At 30.2% G+C, this 16,040-nt stretch overlaps 2 protein-coding genes across 2 annotated transcripts; one reads left to right on the top strand and one right to left on the bottom strand.

Annotated features, from left to right (window-relative positions):
* The first annotated feature begins 683 nt into the window (after window positions 1-683).
* Window positions 684-4,506, top strand: LOC126916543 (prolyl endopeptidase). Its single transcript, XM_050722456.1, has 13 exons — window positions 684-826; window positions 901-1,014; window positions 1,231-1,454; window positions 1,515-1,702; window positions 1,782-2,007; window positions 2,146-2,305; window positions 2,388-2,588; window positions 2,713-2,895; window positions 2,996-3,109; window positions 3,175-3,323; window positions 3,393-3,605; window positions 3,688-4,012; window positions 4,080-4,506. The coding sequence occupies exons 1-13, from the start codon at window positions 698-700 to the stop codon at window positions 4,143-4,145; spliced, it is 2,292 nt and encodes a 763-aa protein (XP_050578413.1). The 5' UTR covers window positions 684-697; the 3' UTR covers window positions 4,146-4,506.
* A 143-nt stretch (window positions 4,507-4,649) lies between these two features.
* On the bottom strand, window positions 4,650-13,121 carry LOC126916555 (phospholipase ABHD3). The gene is made up of 7 exons (XM_050722490.1): window positions 12,816-13,121; window positions 8,774-8,943; window positions 8,183-8,393; window positions 7,260-7,372; window positions 6,822-7,059; window positions 6,553-6,718; window positions 4,650-6,433 (listed from the first exon to the last, which is right to left on the bottom strand). Exons 1-7 carry the CDS (start codon window positions 13,047-13,049, stop codon window positions 6,255-6,257), a joined length of 1,311 nt encoding a protein of 436 aa, XP_050578447.1. The 5' UTR covers window positions 13,050-13,121; the 3' UTR covers window positions 4,650-6,254.
* Between the last annotated feature and the right edge of the window lie 2,919 nt (window positions 13,122-16,040).

Here is a 16,040-nt window from a genome sequence, read left to right as displayed (position 1 = left end):
TATACTACTATTGCATTTATAACTATGCTGATAAATGACATTTTTAATTACTCCGATACAAATTTTTTATCTTTATTGGCCCTTACCATACACACAACTGATCGCAGTTTGTCAGTTTTCTTTCAAATGTATTTTATATCAGCTGTCATATTTTTATCTAATATTGTACGAATTGTCTTTAATCGTGCTCGTTAAAATGAAAGCTGATCATAATTTAATTTTGACTGGAGCGTTTCATGTAGAAATCGCATACGTGAAATACGATTTCGTGAAGAACAAGATAAGATTTGTACTTTTTTAAGAAAAGCAGATACGATGAGCGCTTTATGCGTAATTATAATTTGCTATATTTAAACGAGTAGCTTATATGTATTATCGAATTTGTTGAAGATACAATAAAAATATTTAATATTTATATTTCAATAATGTATAATTTTGCAGTAGTGATGGCTTTAACTTAACAAATATTTTACTACCCTTTATTTATAATACACATATAAAGAATATAAATCTTTTTAAAACATTTATCAGAGTTTATTCAGAAAAGTAACAATTTTATAAAAGTAACGATATATATATATCACTTATACACTTAATCACGTATACACTTATACACTTAACGTGTAATATTACAAAAAAGCATTTTAGAGCATTATATTTCACAAAAAGTATGTGTTAGGTAAGAAAAATACATATTATGGCTATGTTCTTAATTGCAAATATATCGACGAAAATTTGCTCACGTAAAATTCAAACTGGTATTTACAAGAATTTGCTTAGTAAGCGCCCACAATTTATTTGCGCATCGGCTTTTTCGACTGTGAAAGTAAGATTTTGTAGTAACACAATTGTCAGCGATACTGCCAAAATTTCAATTATATTATTTCGAAAAATATCTAGGTGCTGGACCCTACGATACGAAAACACATAGAAAATCATAAAATAATGGAGAAATTACAATATCCTGAAGCGTATCGCGATGAAACCATTGTCGATAATTATCATGGTGTCGAGGTTAGAATAAGAAAAAAGATAATTTTTTTAAATGAAGTTTATACGTAAATATGTTTATAAATAACATTTCTTTGATGATAGAAACAGTTTATCTTAATAAACTAATGGTAGTACGAAATATATTTCTACTCTTTAGTTAAACATAATGATAAATTTTATTCAAAATAGAAATTAAAAACAATATAAAGCGTGAGACTTTATCATTCTTATTACCAGGTTCAAGATTCATATAGATGGTTAGAAGATCCTGATTCTGAAAAGACTAAAGCATTTGTTGATGCTCAGAATGCTGTTACCATACCATATTTAGCTTCATGCAAAGCACGTCAAGATATTCATGATCGATTAAAACAATTATGGGATTTCCCAAAATATTCATGTCCTGCTAAATATGGAAATAAGTATTATTTCTATAAAAATACTGGCTTACAAAACCAAAGGTAATAATAGTAAATATTAATCTATGTTTGATTATTACACATGAATATTTCTTTTTCCAGTGTTCTGTATGTACAAGATACATTGGATAGTGAACCTAGAATATTCTTAGATCCAAATACTTTCTCAGAAGATGGTACCATTGCAATTACTAGTAGTAAATTTAGCGAAGATGGTAGCATATATGCATATGGTTTATCTATTAGCGGATCTGACTGGTGTACAATCCACTTTATGAATACAGAAACTGGTACAATTTGCATTTTTATCTGTAAAAAGAATTTCTAATTACATGACTTATTGTCTCAATACTTAAATAATACATACAGGTGAAAAATACCCAGAAATTTTGGAAAAAGTAAAATTTTCTCCAATAACATGGACTCACGACAATCGTGGAATCTTTTATGGTTGTTACCCAGATCAAAAAGGTAAAACCGATGGTTCAGAAACAGAAGGTAATCGAGATCAAAAGCTATGCTATCATATTGTTGGTACACCTCAGTCAGAAGATGTCATTGTAGTTGAATTTCCTGAAGAACCTTTATGGAGGATGTGAGTGATACATTATGTATGTGTTTTAACAAAGTTGATTAATTGTAAATATGACGATTGCATCCTATGTGTTTCATACAAACATATTTAATTAAATATTACTTAACACACTTGTTGCATATGTTTCTCTATCTTTAGAGGCGCACAAGTTTCTGATTGTGGAAAATGGTTAATTGTTACACCTGTGAAAGATTGTAGAGATAATTTAGTTTACTTTACGGAATTGAAACCAGAGAAGAAAATAGCAGAAAAGTTACAATTAACCCAAGTAGTTGACAAACTTGAAGCTGATTATGAAGTTAGTGATATTAGTAGCATGAATATTTATTCTTTTACTTTTAATATCTTTTTTACTACTTAACTTTTTCTTTCGTAATTAGTATGTAACAAACGATGATACCAAGGCGATATTTCGGACAAATAAAAACGCGCCGAATTACAAGTTAATAGCTATAGATTTATTGGATTATAAGCAAGAAAAATGGGTTGATCTTTTACCAGAACATCCTGATAATGTATTAGATTGGGCATGTGCAGTTGATGGTGATAAATTTGTAGCTTGTTATATTGCAGATGTTAAGGTAATCATGAATTAATATTACTCTAAACAAATACAAAAGATTATAACATTATGATGAAAAAATTTAGTATTAAACAAAGTAAAAATGGAGTTATGATATCGTTAATCTTGTTTGTTTTTTGTAGAATATTTTACAATTACACAGTTTAACAAGTGGTGAAAAACTTAGAATATTTCCGCTTGATGTTGGCACAATAGTTAATTTTGCGGGGCAAAAAAAATATTCTGAAATATTTTATCAATTCAAATCATTTCTAGTTCCTGGCATCATATACAGAGTTGATTTGAAAAATGAAGAAGAACCACAAGTTAGTATTAACTTCACAAATAATAGTGATATTACTAGGAACGTAACTTCAAAGAAAGTTAAAAAGAATTGTACGTGTACATATATAAATGTATTTATAGGTACTACGCGAAATTAAAGTAAAAAATTTTGATCCAAGTTTGTACAAGACTAGTCAAATATTTTATACAAGCAAAGATGGTACAAAGATTCCAATGTTTATAGTAATGAAACATGTAAGTATTGTTTAAATTCATTAAATTTATACTAAAAGAAGTACAATAATGGATCTTTTATTTAGGATGCAGTTTTGGATGGTTCCATGCCGGCTTTATTATATGGCTATGGAGGCTTTAATGTTAGCATTCAACCGACGTTTAGCGTTACAAAGCTGGTGTTTGTTCAGCATTTAAATGGAGTACTTGCCGTGGCAAATATTCGTGGTGGCGGGTAGGTTGAGTAAGCAACGACGTTAATCGAATGTGTGTTTGATATATAATATTTTATTATGTATTTTAGTGAATATGGAGAAAAATGGCATAATGGGGGACGATTTTTTAACAAACAAAATGTATTTGATGATTTCCAAGCTGCTGCTGAATATTTGGTCGAAAAAGGTTATACTACTTCTTCGAAACTAAGTATTTTAGGTGCCAGTAATGGAGGTTTATTAGTTGCTGCATGCGTAAATCAAAGACCTGATCTGTTTGGTGCTGCAATTGCTCAAGTTGGGTAAGTTGATATGCTAATTTTATTAAAAAAATGTTTATCTTCTATTTTATCTTATATTTTATGTTTTACATTTATCGTACAGGGTAATGGATATGTTACGTTTCCATAAATTTACCATTGGTGTTGCTTGGGTATCTGATTACGGTAGTTCGGATGATCCAAAACATTTTGAAAATCTTTTAAAATATTCCCCGTTGCATAATGTGAGAATCCCAGAGAATGGACAGTATCCCGCAACATTATTATTAACTGCCGATCACGATGATCGAGTAGTACCATTACACAGTCTAAAACTTATCGCCACTCTGCAATGTACGTTGGGAAAATTACCACAACAAACGAATCCTTTATTAATTAAAATAGAGACTAAAGCTGGACATGGTGGTGGAAAACCGACTATGAAAGTGGTTAGTATTAACATATAATAATTAACTGGTCATGCATACATAATTAACATTGTATTTTTCATTTCAGATCGAAGAGAGTACAGACATTTTAGCATTTATTGTGAAATCATTGAACTTAGAATTTAAATTGTAACATATATCAAGAATATTAACATTCTTATATTTGATACTAAGTACAGGTCTTTTAACACAATTCTGTCCATGGATCAAATCCTTTGTATTTTATCCTTTTTTGATTGCTGTGTTACTAATGTGGATATAATATGTTAGTAGGGAGAAAAAAAAATGAAAAACTTATTTTGTTCCTAACAGTTAATTGGACAGAATTAATTTTAATACATTCGAGAACATTAATGCTATACAATGGGAAGTGTTTTTACGTTATGATCGTTCATATTACAAAATAATATTTCGAAATATTCTAAAATACTTTTTAGCAAATTATTTTATAGTAAAAATCTTTTTTGTATCAAATAAAAAATTTATGTAATTTACTATAGCCTATCTCTCCCATTTAATGTAACAAAATACATTTTTTAATTCACGTTACTACCTTCTAGGATTAAGTGATAATGTTGATCAAATTATATATAATGTGATTTTTTATTTTTATTAAATATTGAATAACAAGAAAAAATTTTATTGATAAAATATATTATTGGACTTTTATGTTTTACGTACATTTAACATTAAAAAATTAGGAAAAATAATATAGGATATTTTATTTTTTTTTACAATATTTGTTTATAAAGTATAACAGAAACTATATATAAAATTTAACAACATACATTAACAATATTTTTGTCTCTAACTGCTATAATAGTATCACAATTCGTAATATGTAGTCCTTAAATGTCGATTTATACGTCTTTAATATTGTTACGTCGCGTGAAAAGGTCCGCGCGACGTCCTTCATTGTCTGACCGTCAAGACCCAAGCACTCATAGAAAGCCCTCAGTAAACCTAAGGTCCCACCATAAACCGAGTCTTATAAACTTGCAGGAACCGTTATTTCTGCAAGTATTTTCGGTTTATAACTGGTACTTTCTGGTACTAAAAATTTCTTAGGTCTATTGTACGTTCTTACAAATTACGGAGAAAGCTGGTAATTATCACGGGATCCTTGTCCTCACTTTCATAACGAAAAGTATGAACAACGAATCAACTTTCTTTGTTCAAAAAACACCCCCATACCGAGCTTTCCTCCGTAAGTATGTAAGAGCGGAAGGGCAGTCAAGCAGGGGAAGTCAAGAAGTCAAAGTCTAGTCATTGGGGCATTCGGTTGATTCTGTTGAGTCGGTTCACTCAAAGTCGGGTCTGATCAATCGCTACGTCTATTACAACACGAGGGCCTTCATCTACCAGATTGTCAGTCAAAATCTGAGCAAGATCAAGGCGGTACCAATGAAGGCAGTTCTCATATTCAGCGACGTAACTAAAGTGTGTGATTCTATGAAGTTGTTGGAAAATACATAATTTATAACACTCTTAATTACGGAGTTATATCATTTCAACCACCCCTATTATCTTAACGGAAATCAGGGGATCGATCTATTCGCGGCGTCGATTCGTAGAATTGTAACGGGAATTTACGACTCAAATTAAATTTATACTTATACTTAATCAAATTTCAACATTAGCTCTTGGAAATAGAATACTAATATAACGAATATGTTTGTTTGTACTTTCCAGATTAATTTGTTCAGGAACTTTTATTTATTATAATCTTGTGCGAAATATTTATAATGAACGAAATAAATTATTGAATGATGCATTACAAGACTATTTCAAACGACTTAAATTGTTTATATTCTTTAATTTGAAGCAAATTTGCCCGAATACAAAGCAAATATATAAAACTAAAGTGTTATTTATTTTAAAGATAAGATATGCATAACAAATTTCATATTAAACTTAGTATATTAAAAATAAATATAACATTACTAGCAAAAACGAATATGTGCGTTTTATTTTTATACATTGTTCTATGTGCTTGTAAAAAATTATATCTATATATATTATGTTATTAACTAATATTTCGTAGATCGTTCATGAAAATCTTTTTAGTATAAAAGCGGTGGAAAGTCAATAGTTCTTAGTACTATTTACATCGCATGTGCAATACCCTGAATATGATTAATTATGGCACGTGATAGATTTAACGCAATGCCTGAACGCAAATATTAATGTTTAGATTCGAATGCATTTGATATATAATTTGTAAGTTCATTTAATTTCCATATCACATTTGACAATCGAAACCAGTAGTGAAGAGAGCGGTGAAAAATTGTGAAAACAGTTTACCCATGTATTGTTCTTCTTTTACTGGCCACATACCCTCCATGAAACCAATGTGACCGCCGCGGGATGTTACAACAACAGCTACATTTTTAGTTTCTGATATTTCTTTTACTGGTATGGCTAAACGAAAAGAAAGATATTAAAAAAGGTTACTATCATAAATAAATTATCTTAAATAAATAATATACAAAATAACCACGACTAATGTAATCATTTGGTGGCTTAAAATAATAAGTTACCTTGAAATGGTTGAAATGGGTCGTCTGCAGCGCTGAGACACAATAACGGCACGTCAATCAAATGTAATTTGTCATGTATGGTTGCATTGGAATAGTAATCCTCTACATTTTTGTAACCGAATTGTTTCACCGTAAAATGTGAATCAAACTCTCTCAATGTTTGACTCTGATCACATAAAGAAAGAAAACATATTTTAAAAATAATAACATTCATTTAAAATAAATTTTAAAAGTAAATATTTTATAGTAATTCTAGTAGACAAGCTTACTTTAAGAATAGTGTCAATGTCAACGTCGAACATTCCGGTTTCCGAAGAATAGTGCAAACGCCGTAAATTCTTACGAAGTGTACTGGCCAAATACTTATTTAACATCAAATTAAAATAATTCTCTTCCGTACTTTTCGTTGCAGCGAATACGTTCCATGGCACGGATATCAAGAATCCCCCTTTCAGTTTTCCTTTTGCCATTACTCCTTGTCGTGCTAAATAATTACCTAAAATTAATCTGAAAAAATACATGCATAACAAAAAACATTATTATATCGCTACTGATACTGTCATAATATATTAATTACATCTCTTATGTGCCTTCTATGTATAGATATGAGCACGATGAACAAACAAATAATTTACACACATACATACACACATATATACGAGACTTATACAACTGTCTTGCATATAAGGAAAAGATTTTCTCATTACCCTCCCATCGAGATTCCTGTCGCCCCCAAAGGCACATGAGGATGAATCTTCCTCACGTATTCGATAACCTCTGATAAATCGTCACTATTTGCAGCGCAATACATTCGTGGAGTCTGAAATTGTACAATTATTCGATTAAACTTCCATTCCAATTTCCAAGAAAGAAGAATAAGTAGACTGAACGTGTAGGATTGAAACAACTCGAGAACAATAAGATAAAATACCATTGACTTTGTTCTCAATGCATTTTCATTCATTCATCAATTTGATAGAGTAGAGTTCTATATATATCACATCAGAACGAACTTCAGAGTCCCTATAACTCTCACAGTGCCTACAGGTCCGAGAGTTCCTACGGCTCTCAAAGTGTCTAGCTAGTCAATCAAAGTCAATATATACAAGGATTCTCTCATCTACTAATTTTATTTAATTAGTTATTTTTTATATAATATAATTATAATTTTATATATATTATAATATTATATTATTATTAATATAATAATATAATAATAATTAATATAATAATATAATATAATATTATAATATTATATTATATAATATAATAATATAATATTATAATATAATTTTTTAATATAATTTAATTTTATTTAATTATTAGAAATTACTAATTTGTGTGATTGTACAAAGTGTTGGAAATATACATTTTTATAACCCTGTGAATCACAGCGTCATACTACAACAACCACCCCTATTATCCTAACCGAAATAAGTGTCGATTATTACAATCGTAACGGGAATTTACGACTCCCGTTGACGCGTTTTCTCGCGACCGCGTCTCCCCGCGATAGATCAAATTTACAATATTACTAAATATAAATTACTAAAGCAGACAAGTTAATAAAGGAATATGATAGAAAGATCGATATATATTTTTTATACAAAATTTATATATGTTCCTATACCTTTAATTCTACGCCTCCTAACCCCCTGTTGTTGAAGATTACGCATCGTATGCCAACTTTTTTTGCGGACGAGACAAGGCACTTGATATATTCTGCTTGACTTGCGCCGGTGAGTCCTGGCAAAATAATCACGATGGGCGAAGTAACGGAACATCCCTGTTCCGCCCAATCCAGAGCCACTTCACCCCCATCCGACAAGGTCAGAATCTCTCTGTGAGACAATTGATTAATTAGATCGAAAGCAAACGAGTCTGGTAATTAGCTTGTAATCGTGCACTTCAAGACAAGAGCGGTCATTAATCTTTGCTTGTACCATGCTACAATAAGTTCTTCTGAAGTAAGAAAAAAGTATACATTACTTAGGATAATTAATATTCTGATATAAAAATTCCAGTATTTGAATCAACAATTTAATACAAAAATAATTTGATTAACAATTAACATCTTTGATTTTAATATTTCAATACCAGTCAGATAATTTTTTTTTATTTTCAATTGTAAGCTTTCTTTATTGCACTATTTTTTCCTCTTTTCATATGGGAATTTATTTTGTACAAAAATGGAAATAACGTTAGACGTAAACTTACCAACCTTTTATAGTGAATAGGTGGCAAGATTCGCGATCTAAGAAGGCTTGCTATAATGGTTTGTGCCCTGGATTCGAAACACCATAGGGTTGGCCAAAACTTGCTCCTCACTAGAGATACGTGCTCTTCTAGAAATGATCGGAATGGTCCATTCGCACATACCAGCATAGGCGTCTGAAAGTCATTTAAAAGGCTTGCTATTTTTTTCATCAACTTATTGGTCGCAATGAGCGGTCTGATCAACGAACATTAGAGCTGAGCAGCTGCAGGGGATTGAAGATAATTTATAAGTACCAAAGAAATTGAAAGAATATATTTATTCATGATAACTTTTTGTTGCTTGACTGCTGTAATCACTTTTCAATTATTATGTACTATTACGGGAAAATATTTTTCGATATATTAATTTAATAACGAATTACAAATTCTCTATAGATATAAACTTAGGAAACATTCGATAACTGTACGAAAATGGGGAGTCAAGTGTTGCAATTATGAAGATAGAGAAACGATTCTATTTTTTGAAATTAAAATTTTAGACTTGCTGAATGTAGAAATGGATAGTGCGAGTGAAAGAGAAAGAGGGACTGAGAATCGGGAACATTCGACAAATATTAAAGGGTCGCAACAAGCTGCAAACTTTAACTCAAAAAATTTTTATTTTTGATTTGTAGTCGATGAAACTTTTACCAACACATTTGTTACATTTTTCTGATTAAAATGACATCAGACACAATATAATTTAGCGTATATTTGCTTATTTAATAAACGATTACTAAATACATATCAGTAAGTAAATATAGTTCAGATTATATCATGTTTGGTCTTATTTTCATCAGAAAAATTTCTTAAATACATTAGTAAAAGTTCAATTAAAAAAAAGTCAAAAATAAAAATGTTTTACTTTTGAATTAGTACCTAAATACATTGTCTCAACGATATCTGACGCTGGATCATATTACATTACTCGATTGCGGCGGGCCATCGAGCCTCTGGCTGGGTTAGAGGAACTTCTCGCCCTCCCACCCCCCTATTTCTCCGCTCGTAGTAGGGATGACTACTGTGCAATTATGCACAGGATCTGTTTGTACGATTATCGGATGTTTCCTGTAATTATGTATAAGTTTTTATGAACGAATAAAATGTTTATTTCACGAGTAGCGTTTCTTGTACTGTATGTAAATGGCTCATAAAAAAAATTTAAAGAGAAGTAGATTAATTATCATCGATAAGTTCACAATGAACTTTCTGTGATAGTGGATATAAAATAGATAAAGACTACAATTTATATCAGTTTTTGGAAAACACTGTTTATATTTATATGTTCTCAGATGATTTGATGTTACATACATGGTGAGTTGATGTTACGCAAACCATAAACATAATTTTCATTTCCATAAAAAGAAATCGATTAATATACATATATAACATAGTACTTGAAATAGTACATAGTACATTTATGTAAGTTATTTAAATTCTATGTTTTGCTGCATGTACAGGGTTATGCATTTAACTCGGAACCTGCGCTTGCGAGTACATTGAGAATGGCAACAGTGTAACATGAAACTTACTACTCCAATCAAATGTTGTGAATCATCTATGAGCTGTCGAATACTGATATTAAATCTGTGATTTAAAGATAGATTTGTATTCTTATTGTTCTAACGTAAATAACTTCTGTCGTTTCCCGACTAGTTCGAACGCAGTTCACAACAATTGTGGCATTTGAATGCGATTTTGAATAAAAATTGCATTGCAATTACATTTCAGACAAGCTAAATTCAAGATATCAGTTATTAAAAAATTGAGCTACATGTGAAAACAAAACCGCGTTCGCTTGAACATGAAATCGTTGGTTGAAAATTTGCCAGGCTCGTTTTTTCAGCGATCGTCCTCTCCTTATTGCGACGTCAAATTTAAAGTCCTTCGGCGACAACCAAACCACTCTGTGTTCTCACTTAATTATACTTCTAATAACAGCTAATAAATGGCTTACGACATTTGATTGTAGTAGGAAGCGTATATGTTACACTGTGATCGCTTCAATGTTCTCGCGAGCGCGGGTCCTGAGTTAAGTGAATAACCTATCCTGTACGTATAGAAAGGTACAAAGATTTTCGTTATTGAAGTACGATAACTTAAATTTACAAAAGTAAGATTTCTTCCATTGTTCTGTTTATATTGATACAAAATTATATGTTAATGTATGGAAATACATTGTCCGTTTCCATTTACACTTTAACCGCAAAAAAACCACATATGCTCCTTGCATGTGTTTGCAGCAAGTGTAATATAATCTCTACACCAGGTTCTGTAAATACTTTAAGATTACTATATATTCCACGTCTTTAGATCGAATGAAAAAAGGAGAGAAAGGTAAAATCAACCAATATACGGTCCTGAGAAGATATTCTGCACATCGATTTTTTTCCCCGATAGATGAACATTTTTTTTCATGATGAATAATTTTTTAAATTTCACTTTTTTTTGTCTGCTTTCTTGCCACATTCAGATTTGTATTTTGTATTTTTAGTTTCTCATCACGCTAGTAACTCATTGCTAGATATATATTTTCTGCTTTCAATAAATCGTAAAAATAGATTTAATGTTTATCTATGTATGTAGATAATAATTGAGCACGTGAATACAGATGTTTATGATTACCTAGTATTGTATTATTTTTAATTCGAGTAGTTGTTATTTAGCAAATACATACGATGTTACCTGTTCCGGTGTTGCGTGCGTTGCGCGCGCACACCGAATGCGCATACAATATGTTCAGTGCAAGTGCCTCGGAGTTTTTAAGGTCGAATTAATAGATGGTACATCTCCTCGTGGCTCGTACGAACCATGAAGGGTGTGTAAGAGTTCGAAGTATTCATAATCGAATCATATCGCGGAAGTCCTGATAATATATCGACACAAATTAATAAACTGATAAGAAAAAATTCTTTGACTGGAAGTTTCTCGATAGATTAATCAAGTGCGATTATCACGAAACTTTAATAACGTTGCAAAAGATCTATTTAGTTCGTACCATTAATTAATGGTTCAATCAATTATTAGACACGGAATATTAAATTAACATGAAATATACAGGAAATATCTTCTATTGTATATTGCAATTTTTAAGTAATTCATATTAAATAATATGAATTCTTCATCGTTATTTATAAACAAGTTGCTTATATATGATATTTGAGATATTAGACTTTCAGGGATAGATTATGTGTGGTTAAGGTTAATGTACTTTAAAATTATCAATGCGGCCATTGATAATTCAACTTTGTAGTTTTCCCTCATCATAAGTCACATCTCCGAGTGGCAATTATTTCTCCGTGAAAGTCTAAATAACGTTCGCTTACGATTAGCCTCAGTATGAATTTAATGTTTCAAGTTGTGTTGGCGAAGTTTATCTTTCTACAATAAATGGCGTTAATAGGATGAAGGCAGACACTATAGACGCGTGACTCTGGACTAAATTTGGTGCTGATTGAATTTAACGAAGGTTAAAAGTCTGCGGATAAATGCTATCCGCCGCGCCGTCGTGTATAATTCAATTGAAAATTTAGATTCAGTTTCAAAATATTCATACGTGGGAATCTGTTTACCTATTATTCAATTTTACTTTCAATCATATACCAATTTCTGTATTATTCTTTTACGATTTATATTAATAACATTAAAAGTTTATATTAAAGTTATTATTTTAAAATTTTTTGTTATCTATCCTCTTTTTTTTAGAAAAACGTTTAATTTATAAATATAGTATCTTCTCTAGAAACATAAATAATATATCATTCATAATATTTAAATTATCACTTTATATCCCCATCATTTTTCTTTAAAATCCACAAGTACATTGGTATTACCGTCATAAAATCATATTAAGTGCCTGTACTCAATCGGTCAATTTATTAATGATTCATAATAAGGTATACTTCATTTTTTTCCATTGTTCTATTCGCGCGATTCGTAACTAATAATTAATTTCCGGAAAAATAGTAACAAAATGAAACAGAAGTTGTATTTATCAAGTTACTCACTTTAACAACTTCAAAAAGATAATAAGCGCAGAATCCAACGCCCAGCAGCGCCCCGTAGTAGGTCGTCGGAATGTCGAGAAGTGGTCCGAATAAATTCAACATCGTGCACTTTATCGATATGTGCGACGTGCGACAGTTGCTGTCACTGGCGTGACGTGAACTCCAATGATTACCAAGACCGTTGACAATCTTTGCTCGGCGAATGCCGATAGCGGACAGCCGATTGCTAAGCATTAGGATGGACTCGGTTGACTATGCGCATGACGTTCGAATAATTGAACAGCCAACTACATATAGATGTATCTCACTAGACGACCAACCGGTGCCGCTGGTCATACATCGACTATACAGAGACGTATACTCGAGATTCAGTCACGTGCACAGCAGTGGATCCGCTCTCACACTTATGGACAAACACTTATGTCATTCTATACGTATACACATCCAGAGTCATGTGCAAGGTATACAGTACACATGTAATCGAGAATTATGTAATATGTACAATGATTTCAACTTTTATATTAGAACCGTCAGCGCAACTATGCTTCGATCATTTTGCACATGTTAAACTGTATTTGATGAAGGTAAAATTGTTAGGTACAAGTTACTTATGTACGAAGTACTCACATACGTGTGTTAGTGACATCGTATTGTTAACGTATACAAAACATTGGTTTTCTTATTTATACATGGTATCGTGATATTATTTTAGTTTGTTACATATTTGTGTGTAGACCTTTTTTAATGTATTTATGTCCGAGTAAATTATCGAGTTTATGTTATGTTTTTGTACTGTTTTTACAATTTCGGTTATATTGTGGAGCTTCGTATACACGTAACGAACATGATTACGAGCCGACAAAATTTCACTTACATAAGTGTTCATGAGTTCGTCCACATGTCGCTTAATGTGTGTCATACCGTTTATTTTCAATAAATCGCGCCTATTTTATACAGGGTTGTAATTTGGCGAAATCGTCCCCCTATTTAAGCTTCAATTTCAGACGGATACGGAAATAGTTTTATATATTAATACTTAATGTAAAAAATGGAATACACATTTTAAGCAAAATAGTTAGAATAGACAAATAGAAATATAGTTTACTATTTCCGTAGTGATAGGAGGAACTTTTTAATTTATTCAGTATAGTATTGGAAATTGTAAATACCACATTTCTGTTTCATACGACACGCATTCGCAAATGTCTAGATGAGACTGCGGATAATCTTGATACAAATGTGGATTATGTGAATGAAATATAAATAATTGAAATATGAACTCAGTTCATTAGTTCGTGTTTTTATAAATTTAGTAAAAAACGCGTAAAAATAATTTTATCGGCAAATATGAATTGAATGTGAATTGAATGTGTGCAAATGTGAATTGGAATAAATCTTAATATATATTTTTATAATTCTGTCATAGCCAAAATTACGTACTTATGGAATTATGAATCTTATTATAACAAACAGACGTTAAGATAAAAAAGTATCGATAACATTCAAATAATCTGTATTGTTACTTTGGGCAAATATGTATTATGATTATCTGATGCACAGAAGCATATTTTTTGTGAATCGTGTTTTCTTATCTTCGTTATTATAATACTATAATTCGTTATTATCAAGATATATGGTTATCTAATCGTTTGTCGACTTCAAATAAAATAATATTGTATATTATTTATTTATTTATTTATTATTGCTTAGTCCGTGCCTTTCGGCTTTGGACGGCTTTCGGTTTTACATCTCTTATACCTATTTCGCTTCTTATATATCTACCTTCCCTTTTATCCACTCTATTATATTGCACTCCCTTAATTATTCTATCTCTAAAAACTAAAACCAACAAAAACTAAAAACTAAAAACTAAAAACTAAAAACTAAAAACTAAAAACTAAAAACTAAAAACTAAAAACTAAAAACTAAAAACTAAAAACTAAAAACTAAAAACTAAAAACTAAAAACTAAAAACTAAAAACTAAAAACTAAAAACTAAAAACTAAAAACTAAAAACTAAAAACTAAAAACTAAAAACTAAAAACTAAAAACTAAAAACTAAAAACTAAAAACTAAAAACTAAAAACTAAAAACTAAAAACTAAAAACTAAAAACTAAAAACTAAAAACTAAAAACTAAAAACTAAAAACTAAAAACTAAAAACTAAAAACTAAAAACTAAAAACTAAAAACTAAAAACTAAAAACTAAAAACTAAAAACTAAAAACTAAAAACTAAAAACTAAAAACTAAAAACTAAAAACTAAAAACTAAAAACTAAAAACTAAAAACTAAAAACTAAAAACTAAAAACTAAAAACTAAAAACTAAAAACTTAAAACTAAAAACTAAAAACTAAAAACTAAAAACTAAAAACTAAAAACTAAAAACTAAAAACTAATGACTAAAAAACTATTGCAACTTTGGTCTTTTGCCTCCTTGCTGTGCTTCCTTCCTGTCGTCCTTCCCCGTCTTGTATTGCCCTTCTCTTCTCTATTATTGCTTTCAGTTCTGTTAGTCCTTCTCCAGTCTCATTTAGTGTTTTTTCTGTGTCCTTTGGTCCTTCTGTTATTGCCAATTCTTCTATTACATGTCTCAGGTTTTCTTCTTTCCTTTTACATAATCTGCATCTTTTTTCTCTCTCTTCTTTCCAGTATTGCCTTGCCTTGGTCTCGTTTCCACATTTGAATCTTGCTAATATTTTTCTGCCCTTCCACTCCATCCTCCCTTCTAAGTACTTTGGTAATTCTTCTTTGGCGATTAAAATAATATTGTATAACTAATATAATAATATTTTATCTATATATATATATATTTTATTTATTATATTTTATCTGTATAACTTGTGTTATAGCTGTGTCATAGTCTGTGTTTATTTTAAGAAGCCGCTAATGATATTGAGTTACAAGATAATAAAATTCTTATTACCATGAGTCGGTAAAATTTGTCTTTTGAATCATCATAATGAAAACATTACGACAAAACTAGTTTCAAAATGTACAATATTATACCTACGGAACAGGATATGAAACTTTATAAAAGGAAAGGAAAAAAATGTTAAAATTAAAGAATATTTTTTTAATGTATTATTATTTTGATTTTGAAAAATCATCGAATAAGTAAACATTTAACTCCGCTACCGATAAACTAAAATCGATAGACAAATAAAATATTGAAAACGATAAAATATTTTATAATTTATCAGGTTAAAAAAAAAGATATAACGCG

This window comes from Bombus affinis, chromosome 5 (genome assembly GCF_024516045.1).
Source record: "Bombus affinis isolate iyBomAffi1 chromosome 5, iyBomAffi1.2, whole genome shotgun sequence".
Taxonomy (NCBI): Eukaryota; Metazoa; Arthropoda; class Insecta; order Hymenoptera; family Apidae; genus Bombus; species Bombus affinis.
Note: the sequence above shows the minus strand (reverse complement) of the source record. Positions and strands in the feature narration are given on the sequence as shown.

What these genes read in the sequence shown, in the direction of transcription:
- LOC126916543 (XM_050722456.1), top strand. Translation starts at nt 698, where the DNA reads ATGGCTATGTTCTTAATTGCAAATATATCGACGAAAATTTGCTCACGT. An exon ending in AACTTGAAGCTGATTATGAA is followed by an intron (nt 2,306 to 2,387) that starts GTTAGTGATATT and finishes TTTCGTAATTAG; the next exon opens with TATGTAACAAACGATGATAC. An exon ending in GAAAACCGACTATGAAAGTG is followed by an intron (nt 4,013 to 4,079) that starts GTTAGTATTAAC and finishes TTTTCATTTCAG; the next exon opens with ATCGAAGAGAGTACAGACAT.
- LOC126916555 (XM_050722490.1), bottom strand. Translation starts at nt 13,049, where the DNA reads ATGCTTAGCAATCGGCTGTCCGCTATCGGCATTCGCCGAGCAAAGATT. An exon ending in ACAGGAATCTCGATGGGAGG is followed by an intron (nt 7,060 to 7,259) that starts GTAATGAGAAAA and finishes GTATTTTTTCAG; the next exon opens with ATTAATTTTAGGTAATTATT. An exon ending in CCCATTTCAACCATTTCAAG is followed by an intron (nt 6,434 to 6,552) that starts GTAACTTATTAT and finishes CTTTTCGTTTAG; the next exon opens with CCATACCAGTAAAAGAAATA.